This window comes from Apostichopus japonicus, chromosome 18 (genome assembly GCF_037975245.1).
Source record: "Apostichopus japonicus isolate 1M-3 chromosome 18, ASM3797524v1, whole genome shotgun sequence".
In the NCBI taxonomy this organism is placed as follows: Eukaryota; Metazoa; Echinodermata; class Holothuroidea; order Aspidochirotida; family Stichopodidae; genus Apostichopus; species Apostichopus japonicus.
This window is the reverse complement of record NC_092578.1, coordinates 17,135,321-17,148,981: the sequence shown is the minus strand read 5'-3', so window position 1 is coordinate 17,148,981 and position 13,661 is coordinate 17,135,321. Positions and strand designations below refer to the sequence as shown.

General features: G+C 38.2%; 1 protein-coding gene across 1 annotated transcript in view; it reads right to left on the bottom strand.

Moving 5' to 3' along the window:
* Positions 1-6,093: 6,093 nt before the first annotated feature.
* Positions 6,094-13,661, bottom strand: part of LOC139959170 (uncharacterized) — a 19,351-nt gene continuing 11,783 nt past the window's right edge. Inside the window, exons 13-16 of the mRNA XM_071956769.1 lie at positions 12,319-12,533; positions 11,037-11,177; positions 9,059-9,266; positions 6,094-6,729 (exon numbers count right to left, since the gene is read on the bottom strand). Of these exons, the coding sequence (XP_071812870.1) occupies positions 6,568-6,729; positions 9,059-9,266; positions 11,037-11,177; positions 12,319-12,533 (726 nt within the window). The 3' untranslated portion in view covers positions 6,094-6,567. The remainder of the gene's footprint in view (positions 6,730-9,058; positions 9,267-11,036; positions 11,178-12,318; positions 12,534-13,661) is intronic.

Sequence of the window (13,661 nt, the reverse complement as noted above, 5' to 3'; positions counted from 1 at the left end):
TGTCTGTTTTTTCAATTGGGAACAATTATGCCTGCTATATATGAAGAGAAGAGCGCTCTACTCCATTTACATGAATTTCAGAAGAATTGAAAAAGTCTCGATTTGGGCCAAAATTTGAAAAAATGATAAGGCTATACCCTTACAAAATTGTCAAATTTGGACCAAAATATGAAATGTCTCCATTTTCTCTCAGGATACTTACACGGATTCTCGAAGCTCAGTGTTGGCTTTTCCTCGAGTTTAATGTGGAATTTCTTGCAATTTTAAGCCTTTGTTTGGAGTATGAATGTGATAAATTAATAAACAAAAATGTTGTTATACTTGTCTCTGTTTTTGCAATTGGGAACAATTATGCCTGCTATACATGAAGAGAAGAGCGCTCTACTCCATATACATGAATTTCAGAAGAATTGAAAAAGTCTCGATTTAGGCCAAAATTTGAAAAAATGATAAGGCTATACCCTTACAAAATTGTCAAATTTGGACCAAAATATGAAATGTCTCCATTTTCTCTCAGGATACTTAGAATTGAAAAAGTCTCGATTTAGGCCAAAATTTGAAAAAATGATAAGGCTATACCTTTACAAAATTGTCAAATTTGGACCAAAATATGAAATGTCTCCATTTTCTCTCAGGATACTTAAAATTGAAAAAGTCTCGATTTGGGCCAAAATTTGAAAAAATGATAAGGCTATACCCTTACAAAATTGTCAAATTTGGACCAAAAAATTAAATGTCTCCATTTTCTGTCAGGACGATTTACACGGATTCTTACAGCTCAATGATGGCTTTTCCTCGTTTTAGATGTAGAATTTCTTGCAATTTTACGCCCCCACAATCTCACATTCCTTGACCTTTTGTCCCATACATGACCCCTTTGTTTTGATTTGTGCGTATTCTAAACGGTAATTGTTTTTCATCTGTTACCGCTACCAGTCACTCCATTTCTCTGTAGAGTACAACATTATTTCTAGACTTCTCTCTTGTACAGTGAGAAGATGTGACTCATGTAGTTCAAAAATGTGCTCTATAGACCGAAGATACATGGTATGCAGAATATGTCGGTTGTTATGAACGAGAGATAATCGTTCTCATTACGAAAAGGATAAATTGGAGACAATTACTTTCCTTTCCAAAGTAACATTAAAGTCACATTTCCTCGTAATGGATATATCATTAAGTATACGGTGAATCCCTGACGAAGAGTTCAAGATGTTATAACCAGGTGGAAAGACGGTTATCCTTGCAGTAAAACCATAGACAAACATGTCAGCCACTCGCATGATTCATCTAGTGAAGACGATAAAGGCTGAGGCGAAGACGTGAGAAGATGTCGGTGCGGTAGGGTGTTGACGACGAGGGCATCACTTAAAGCACCTCTTTGTGACGAATATGCAATCATTTATTTTTATTTCATTTTTTTAGGTCTGGCGAGAAGGGGTGTGGGGTGGGGGAGGGGCTCAGAGGGTACATTCACGAAGCCCGGGGAACTGTGTTTAAAGTATGTGTTCACATTTTCATAATATACTCAATGGACAAAAGAAGAGTTGACATAAGTTCAACCGGCTCTGACCTGTTTCTCGACGCTAGCGACTACAGTCGATGTTTGTCCAATGTCTGAACTTTGCTATGGAATGCCAAACGGGCAATTATTGTCAACGAGAAAGGACTAACTATTGTTTTTGTAAAAGACGATCATAACATAATGATGCATTACAGCATTCATTTACATAGCTATAGACGTGATAATAATATAATCTGTTTCATTAAAGCTTTATCTGTGGTTCAATTTTTTTGTTCCCTTCTTGTACAGTCGCTTTCAGTTTCGTAATATAACATAGTCAACTATATGTCAAGAAGAATGAGGGCGTTTTGTATTTCGAGGAACAAAGTTCGTCACATCTAGGATATTGATATACTGTTTATTGTTTTACTTTCAATAAGTAGACGTATTCAGTTCATATATAGGTTAAGTCGTCGACCCTATATTGGGGAACAGGTATATAGTTATATGTAATGTTATCTACATTTCCATGGTTATCAACTGGAGGGCGAATGGTTTACACAGAAAAAGTAATTTCCGTAAAATATTGTTTATTAATTCCAACTTCTTTACCGGAATTCCTCACTCTGTTAATTGCTATATAAGAAATACCTGGTATAATTATAATAGAAACATTACCTTGAGAGTAAGAGGGGCTCATCCGCCTGACTTCCTTGCATAAGGGGCCCGTCATTGCCCCCCCCACTACTCCCTCCCCTCAGTATCCAAAATACAAACACATTTGAAACACAAAAACAGTGATATATTAATGAAATGATTCAGAATTGCATCGTAATTAGTACATAAACAGACACATGTTTGTAACAAGAATTTAGGAGGTTCTAGAAAATCACTAAAGAAATGAACTCGTACGCAAACTTTGTAATGAAATGTGAGAAGGATAATGTTTCCAGTCATGGAGAGGGGGGGGGGGAGGGTACACTTAAATCAGGGAGAAGATGGCTTAAAACAGTCCCTTTACTACAGAGTATACCTGTACTAGACATGGATGCATACATACTTCATAGTTCATCAATAACTGCAGTACAGTACAGTACAATATACCAGTACCAGACATGGATACATAATAATAATAATAATAATAATAATAATAATAATAATAATAATAATAATACTCATAATCATAATCATAATCATAATAATAATAATAATAATAATAATAATAATAATAATAATAATAATAATAATAATAATATTAATAATAATCATAATAATAAATACCATATATTAAAGTGCTGTTATCATGAAATGAAACATGCTCAAGAGCACTGTACAAAAGAACCAAAACCTGGAATATAAAATTACCAAACTTAAGAAAACCTAAAAGTAATAACAACAGCAGTAAGAGTAAAACATGATATAAGACATGAAGGATGTCTATACATACATACTTCACAGTTCACCAATCACTACACTATACAATACAGTACAGTACAGTATACCTGTACCAGACATGGATACGTACATACTTCACAGTTCACCAATCACTACAGTACAGTATACCTGTACTAGACATGGATACATACATACTTCACAGTTCACCAATCACTACACTATACAATACAGTACAGTACAGTATACCTGTACCAGACATGGATACATACATACTTCACAGTTCCCCAAACACTACAGTACAGTACAGTATACCTGTACCAGACATGGATACATACATACTTCACAGTTCACCAATCACTACACTATACAATACAGTACAGTATATCTGTACCAGACATGGATACGTACATACTTCACAGTTCCCCAAACACTACAGTACAGTATACCTGTACTAGACATGGATACATACATACTTCACAGTTCACCAATCACTACACTATACAATACAGTACAGTATATCTGTACCAGACATGGATACGTACATACTTCACAGTTCCCCAAACACTACAGTACAGTATACCTGTACTAGACATGGATACATACATACTTCACAGTTCACCAATCACTACACTACAGTACAGTATACCTGTACCAGACATGGATACATACATACTTCACAGTTCCCCAAACACTACAGTACAGTATACCTGTACTAGACATGGATACATACATACTTCACAGTTCACCAATCACTACAGTACAGTACAGTATACCTGTACTAGACATGGATACATACATACTTCACAGTTCACCAATCACTACACTATACAATACAGTACACTATATCTGTACCAGACATGGATACGTACATACTTCACAGTTCCCCAAACACTACAGTACAGTATACCTGTACTAGACATGGATACATACATACTTCACAGTTCCCCAAACACTACAGTACAGTATACCTGTACTAGACATGGATACATACATACTTCACAGTTCACCAATCACTACAGTACAGTATACCTGTACCAGACATGGATACGTACATACTTCACAGTTCCCCAAACACTACAGTACAGTATACCTGTACTAGACATGGATACATACATACTTCACAGTTCCCCAAACACTACAGTACAGTATACCTGTACTAGACATGGATACATACATACTTCACAGTTCCCCAAACACTACAGTACAGTATACCTGTACTAGACATGGATACATACATACTTCACAGTTCCCCAAACACTACAGTACAGTATACCTGTACTAGACATGGATACATACATACTTCACAGTTCCCCAAACACTACAGTACAGTATACCTGTACTAGACATGGATACATACATACTTCACAGTTCCCCAAACACTACAGTACAGTATACCTGTACTAGACATGGATACATACATACTTCACAGTTCACCAATCACTACAGTACAGTACAGTATACCTGTACCAGACATGGATACATACATACTTCACAGTTCCCCAAACACTACAGTACAGTATACCTGTACTAGACATGGATACATACATACTTCACAGTTCACCAATCACTACAGTACAGTACAGTATACCTGTACCAGACATGGATACATACATACTTCACAGTTCCCCAAACACTACAGTACAGTATACCTGTACTAGACATGGATACATACATACTTCACAGTTCACCAATCACTACAGTACAGTACAGTATACCTGTACTAGACATGGATACATACATACTTCACAGTTCACCAATCACTACACTATACAATACAGTACACTATATCTGTACCAGACATGGATACGTACATACTTCACAGTTCCCCAAACACTACAGTACAGTATACCTGTACTAGACATGGATACATACATACTTCACAGTTCCCCAAACACTACAGTACAGTATACCTGTACTAGACATGGATACATACATACTTCACAGTTCACCAATCACTACAGTACAGTATACCTGTACCAGACATGGATACGTACATACTTCACAGTTCCCCAAACACTACAGTACAGTATACCTGTACTAGACATGGATACATACATACTTCACAGTTCCCCAAACACTACAGTACAGTATACCTGTACTAGACATGGATACATACATACTTCACAGTTCCCCAAACACTACAGTACAGTATACCTGTACTAGACATGGATACATACATACTTCACAGTTCCCCAAACACTACAGTACAGTATACCTGTACTAGACATGGATACATACATACTTCACAGTTCCCCAAACACTACAGTACAGTATACCTGTACTAGACATGGATACATACATACTTCACAGTTCCCCAAACACTACAGTACAGTATACCTGTACTAGACATGGATACATACATACTTCACAGTTCCCCAAACACTACAGTACAGTATACCTGTACTAGACATGGATACATACATACTTCACAGTTCACCAATCACTACAGTACAGTACAGTATACCTGTACCAGACATGGATACATACATACTTCACAGTTCCCCAAACACTACAGTACAGTATACCTGTACTAGACATGGATACATACATACTTCACAGTTCACCAATCACTACAGTACAGTACAGTATACCTGTACCAGACATGGATACATACATACTTCACAGTTCCCCAAACACTACAGTACAGTATACCTGTACTAGACATGGATACATACATACTTCACAGTTCCCCAAACACTACAGTACAGTACAGTATACCTGTACTAGACATGGATACATACATACTTCACAGTTCACCAATCACTACAGTACAGTATACCTGTACCAGACATGGATACGTACATACTTCACAGTTCACCAATCACTAGAATACAGTACAGTATACCTGTACTAGACATGGATACATACATACTTCACAGTTCCCCAAACACTACAGTACAGTATACCTGTACTAGACATGGATACATACATACTTCACAGTTCCCCAAACACTACAGTACAGTATACCTGTACTAGACATGGATACATACATACTTCACAGTTCCCCAAACACTACAGTACAGTATACCTGTACTAGACATGGATACATACATACTTCACAGTTCCCCAAACACTACAGTACAGTATACCTGTACTAGACATGGATACATACATACTTCACAGTTCCCCAAACACTACAGTACAGTATACCTGTACTAGACATGGATACATACATACTTCACAGTTCACCAATCACTACAGTACAGTATACCTGTACCAGACATACTTGCATACATTGCATACTTGCATACATACATACTTGACAGTTCACCAATCACTTTACGAATCGATACGTAGTTTATCATATATGAAATGCAGTTGATTCATTCTAAAATGACATTCAAACGTTTTAAATTTGTTTACCATGAACCAAGAATACAATTATTTTTATTTAAATATATAATGTATGAAATCTCTAATTTCTAATCACTTATGAACTATGGTACATCACCTTGTAAAATTAGCGTGTTATTGGGTACGTTTAGTACATTAAGGTGTAAAGTTAATGCATACAACGGTAAAAATCACATTGTTGTATACTTTTAGTCCATCAGTGTGTGAAATTAGTACAAAATCATATTCGGTGACCCTATTGGCGTTCCACATAGATTTACGGCATATCATCCTTGTGTGGCGCCCAACCCTACCCACTTATGGGTCCTTTGTTATCATCGGACTGCACTCACCTCTCGTTTCGTATCTTCATCTTCGTCAGAATCCTCTTCGAAGATTGGAACAAAGGTCCCATCATTGACCAGGTAATCATCAGTGGTGAAGACAGATCCATTACCACTGGCACCACTAGCCCAGCTACTGTAGTCTTCATCAGTCTAAAATTTAAAATACAAAGTGGTGTTTAAATATCACAGATGAACAAGGAAAACTTAAAAAGGACAAATTATGTATTTGGGTATAGGGTATAATAAAACTGTTAGCAAACTGCTTATCCACTAGAGAGCCTTTGTAGGAGAATGTGTAAAAGTAAGTTGGCCTGACGTTTCGATCCTTTGGAGAAGCCTTTGAAGAAGATCCTGCTAGGATCGAAACGCCAGGCCAACTTACTTTTACACACACAAAAAAACATGATATGTTGCTCTTTTCAATTTTCCTTTGTATTCCTCTGTCAGTTTTCCGTCTTTTATATACTGATATAAGAATTCGGGAGATTCCGTGTTCGATCCCCGGCCGGGTCACAGTAAGGTGTGCGTGTTTTTATTTTCTCATCCAAGAGCAATCTACGGTTCTCCTATCTGGAATGACTTTCTATATTGAAAAGATTCCAACTTTGAGTTAAAAAATGATGGATTGGAAGCCACCCGACGTATAAGTTGTAATAAATGAGCCCTTGCGTGTTTTCTCCCACATTTGTGGTCGCTTCAACCTCATGATTTCTACGAATATCACGACAGCAACGTCACAAATTGGTGCATTCGTAAATGTCAAATTAAAAGTTTCACAGCGCAATTCTACGTCAGATTAAGTGGTGTCAAAACGAGGACTATTATATATTACATACTCTCCGGAAAACACAGCCTGTATAACGATTACAGAAGAGACACAGACCAATCGTTAATACCACCCCTGCTTGTAGTATTTCTCCCCAGTGGCGGAGCTAGGGGTATTGGTCAGGGGGGGCGGGCGAGAATGGTCTGTAGGGGCGCTTTCGACACTATTTAAGCGGAGCGCCGCCACAGGTTGGCGCGGAGAGTACAGGAATTTTTTTGAGTAAAGATACTCTCTAGATCGCCGGAAACTTCCGGGCCTGGCTAATTTGCAGATAATGTGACAAATGTCAAAAGGTAGATAAGGGCGCAATAAAAAAGTCAATATTGCGAATAAGTAAAAAGTGGTAAAAAGCTGAAAAGGGCGCCAGCAGTCCATTTGAGTCCGTCAGGGGGGGGCATCCGCCCCTGACTGTATGGACGCCCCGCTACTGTTAAATTCTCCCCCCCCCCACTTTCACCACAACGCTTCCAAGAAGAAAACCATGCATGAATAACAACACCTAATTCCCAGTTACTAGTTACTGCAGTTACCAAATCACGTCGGGATGATGATTTCGGATTATTCATATTTTCTCTCGCTCTTTTGCAGGGATGTGGGTGGGGTGTGGGGGAGGGTTGTTCATTACCACTACCTCGACTGCATAATGCTTGGGTTTGTGTCTTCTATAAAAAATACCGCCGAGTCAGATATGTTTGAATCACAAAGGCTCAAATCATCACAAAAATGAAGCCCTCCTCAAACCCTCAACCCACCAACCCCCATCCTCCTTGCCCTCGTCCATCTTCACACATTGCTTAGTCCGTGAGAATTAAAAACAAAATACATGACTAATATTTGTAGGTAGTATTCCGTGTACGCGTTAACCCCCCCCCCCCCCCTCACCCCCGTCCTCCCCCTCCTCCTCACCACTTGTTCATAAGTAATAATAGCTGCCCTTGCATGTATTGACAATATCTCGATCTCATCGCATCCCCCTCCCTTCCCCTCCACCACCCACCCTCCCTTTTTTTTATTTTGGAGAATTATTATTAATATACCGAACCCATATATATAACCAACCTGTTTTTTTTCTTCCCTTTTATCTTCGCAAAAATCATGACAGATATTCATTTCACAGAACCTTTGACGTCGTGCTAATTCTCTTCAGGCCTTCATGAATCACAGAGACTTTTCGAGAAGAGGAAATTAATGAAGCTTCATTGGAATCTCATGAAAGACATTTACCAGAAGACAACGACTTCCAATTATTTATCACTGAAGGACGTGTCCGAGAACTCCCTGTACAACTTATAAACTCTGATTCTACGAAATGGCTTTTGGGATAAGAACAAATAAATAAAAAAATAAACTTAAAAGGAGGTTAAGTGATGAAATATCTTTCTAGCATCTGAAGTGTTTCTTGCTTGACAGCCTCGTGGTGATTTTGAAAACTGTTTAATCCTTCAGGGTTTAGTCTCAACGTGTGGAATTACTATACTTATTATATTTTATTATATCTATATATATATATATATATATATATATATATATATATATATATATATATATATATATATATATATATATATATATATATATATGGGGCGTATAATCTTTCAACATTTTATTCGGAATTTACGATATTCTCTACAAATTAACTTAAAAATATCTTACCAAGTTGAGAGAACCCATAATGGAATCAAACAGAGATGGTTTTCTCCTTCTAGCCTCTGATTGTTGTATTATGTAAGTTTCGTCTTCATCAAAGAGACAGTATTCATCTCCCATCTTCTCCAAAATAGTAGTCAAGGCATCAAATATTTCACTGAATGGCGGCCTCGAGTCAGGGTCCTCATTCCAGCAGGCTAGCATGATCTCATACCTGCAAAGGACGTGATAAGAACAGATCCGATAACATGACATCAGGAATTGTTGTGAAATAGAGGCGTCGAGAGCCAAGTCTCGCGCCCGGGACACACAGACAAACAGGTAAATTCGTCAATAATTAGTTGGAAAAACTGTTAATGATGATCAGTTGCACGTTACTCGGACTGTTGTTGTTGGTATATGCAGGTCTGACGAGAGCGGCATCAGGAGACTACAACCCCTCCCATTCCCCCACCCCCTCCCCCCATCACACACAGACCCCAGGTCCAGTCCTGGATTAACTATGAAGTCGAATGCTTAAGGCACCAAGGGAAGAAAGGGGCACCACATAGTCCTTTCCCCCTAGATGTCATGCCCTTTAACTCTCTCACTGCCACACTCAACTTCCGAGACAGATATACAGGGACAACGATGACAAACTTTTAGGTGTAAATTCAACTATTTTGCTACTATAAATTAAGATTAGTGTGTGTTATATTACATTTCCCAATCTGTGTTAAAAGAAATCAAATAAAGATGTGTTTATTTAATATAGTTGTGGGGGTCTGGGCCTGGTCTAGGCTGGGGTCTGGCCTGGAGGAAGGTTATAAATGTTTAATGTTTAATTTCTTTTTCTGCACTTATTGAATCTTAATATCATGTCAGTTAAGCAAAAGAGGGTCCGAGGGGGCTCCATTGTTGAGCTGTGCTTAGGGCATCAGTTGCCCTTAATCCAGCCCTGTCCAGGGCCTAGGCCAATTAGGGGGCTCGGGGAAATATGGAGCAACCCGGAAAAGATATGGTGAGTAAAGAATAGTTTAGTCTCATTTTAGTTATTATACTAAAAGGGGGCGTGCAGGGTGCAATAAAAGGTCCCGGTGACATAGTTGTCCAAGAGCTCCGATCCGGCTCTCTGAGCATCTGGGTATCTGCGAGAGGCGAATGGTAAGTACGAGAATCGGTTCAGTATGGGGTATAGTCGTATAACTTTTAAGTGTAAACATGTCTAAAGACTCCCTTTTCCTTGCAGCATGCAAACTAACAACAATCAATGCACACTGTAATTTCGAGAACATTTGGAACCCAGCCGCGGCTTTACTCAAATTTTTCCGGTATTTGTCTCGTTTTTATGCATCACGTGTTTGCACCCTGTGACACTTTCAACATAAGAGTCTCACTTGGTTGATCGAGGGAATACGTATCTGTAAACATTTTAATGGATCGGTTGGCCTCTCATCCATCTTCTTAATGATGTCTCTCCAAAGATGAAGTTTTTCTTTATTGATGGTGACTTTTATCATTACCTGCTGCCAGAAACTGTTGATTAGTAAATGGTAAATGATCCACGCTAACGTGCAATAGTACGTTAGCAATTCACGCTGCCCACACCCCTGCAAACACGTAGGGGGAGGGAGGATGTTAAAGCATCTCTCTGATAAAAAAAAACATCGCAGAAGGGGATGAGTATAGCGACAAAAAGGACGAAATGGAGTTAAGGCAAAGATACAATGATGTAAGAGGAAGGAGACGATGGAAGGAGGAAAGAAAGGAGTATAGAAGAAAGATTACTTTTAAGGGGTGATGGGGGGGGGGGGTAAGCGGAATAATTAGAGAATAACGTATGGAATATTTTTCAGAGACGGTATTGTGGTATTTTAAGTTAAATTAAAAACAAGACACTTGCAACATGGTGTTGTGTCTAGCCCGAAGCAGTATCAAATACATGTTATTAAGGGCTGTCGGTATGTTATGGATTTAAAATTATTCATATACGTTTTTGACTTACATTGCTTGCGGACATCTCTTTGGGGCAGGTAGTCTAAATCCTTCTTTCAACCTCTGACGAACCTCTTGGATGGTCATGCCACGGTAAGGTGTCATCCTACCAAAACTGTAAATCTCCCATAATAAAATACCATACGACCATCTAGAAGAAAGAAAGAAAGATATAAAGAAAAAATGTACACACGGATGAAACTCCATTACATGCATCCAATCTCAACTGTCAAAGCAACTCACCCCCCCCCCCCATCTCCCATAAAAAAAAAATACCATACGAACATCTAGAAGAAAGAAAGAGATAAATAAAAACAAAGTAACACATGGATAAAAACCCATTACACTATCCAATCTCAAATGTCCAAACAACTCCCCCTCCCCCTCCTCCCCCATTCTTCCCCCTCCTCCCCATCCGTACTATTGTGTAGTCGATAATCACACAATCACGATAAATGTACTTTTTCTGTCCAAAATTTAAACAGCCTATAAGTTCGCATATGAAATCGAGCGAATGAAAACTATTATTTATCAGTGAGGAACAATGACGTCACATCTGTTTGCTCCAAGTTCACTTTTGGGTACGAAAGGTGGCAACTTCAACTGGCAATACCTCAAAAACGGTACATTAGGAATTGAATGCAAATTTTAACCAGAATGCTTTGATTATGTTACTCTTTAACATATCAAAACGTAATTTTGACCTGGACTATTCTTTTAAATAAAAACAAAGGTTTCCCCTTCTTTGTTTGTTTGCTTTGGAAGCATGCTCGATATCCGGGAAGGACCACAATAAAATAAAAAAGGGGGAAAAAAGTACATCGTCGTGATTCTGTGATTATTTACTATTCAATTATAATATCGAGAGCGATTGTAGAGTGATGGTTAGGTTAACATTATTACGTGTTGTTTATAATGGAACACATAATGGGACTTTAACTCCAATAGCTGAAAGTTATAAGACCGGTGTGATAGTGTCGAATCCCGCCTCCCTCCCCCCCCCCCCCTTCTTTAGGGTATTTGATAATCGGTGTGAAATAAGCTAGTTATTCTACACTAGGTTAGCATCTCCCCCCTCAACCCCCCCCCCCGGATTATATCGGAGGGATTCTACAGTGTCATACCGGTATTAACGTTTGATTTGGCGCGCAATTCAAATTCCAATGCATCATGTAACACTGCAACACGAGAAAAGCCGTGTTACACAATTTCATTGAGTGGACCCGAATGACAAAAAAAACGACCCAACACAGAAAATACATTACTGTTTTTATTTCTGTATAACAACGTACATGTCTGTTTTGAGGTTGCAGTACTGGAACTCCATTGTTTCTGGACCATACCACTTATACGGCCGTTTTTCGTCCGCCCTCAATCGTGTGTACCCTCTTTCATACAAATCCTCTGTCAGGCCAAAATCAGTTATCTTCACGTGAAGATTACTTCCGACCAGAATATTACGAGCAGCTAAGTCACCGTGGAAGAAGCGAGTAGTAGCCACATAGCTCTATGTGGGGAAGAATATATATCTATATATATCTATATATATATATATATATATATATATATATATATATATATATATATATATATATATATATATATATATATATATATATATATACATATACATAAATGAAAATCGTAATGAGTTGGAAAATCAAGAACAGTGATGCCAGTACCAATTGCTATAAGTATAGTTTTCTTCCAAATACAATTAGGGATTGGAATAGTCTGCCTTCAGACCTCATTAGTAGTTCCAGTGGTTCTGTGAATCCTGTCACTCATATCAGTACTCGTGTCAGATTTAACTAATTACTCTCTTGACGTGTGTGTGGTGAGATATTGTCCCTTTTTGCGGATGTGTCACCGTAACGAATACGAAGACGACGAAGTGAAAAAACTTCCAGCCTCCACCGGGATTCGAACCCGGGCCTCCCGCTCTGTACGCGGACACCCTAACCAACTAGGCTATGGATGCTGATTGTATGTCCAGAGGTTCGAAACCGGTAAGAAAGGTCGTAATTCCACTTGTAGGCGTTTGTCACCTGTATCGAACAATACTAGTTCTGTTTTTGGTGACATATTTTGCCTTACTCTAGAGATCAAACATGATGCTAACCAACTCGAAAATCATTTGTGATTCCTATAAAGCCGGATCTCGAAAGAGATACTTTGAACGGACTTTATGTTAATGTAAATAATATATATATATATATATATACATATTCATATATATATATATACATATACATATACATATATATCTTTATATATACATATATATAAATATAGGGTATCAAGGGAATCAGTTGACTGAGGCCATGACGTCAGAAGTCCGATCCATTTGGGAAATGAGGAAGGAGAAGGGTGGGGGGGGGGCAATGCAGAACGAACCCTGATGAAAAAATACACGCATTTGTGATTGAAAGGAATACAACATTTTTAAATATTTAAACTAAAGAACTGCGTTCTTTTCACAATAGTATGCATTGTCGGTACATTTATACAGCAGCCTACATACTGAAGAAACACAATAATAATACGTATATACTGCAAGTTTATAACAACGTTTACATGCACTACAAATATTAGCTTTCTTTTACAAGATTTATCACTAAGTGAGAAACTCCCA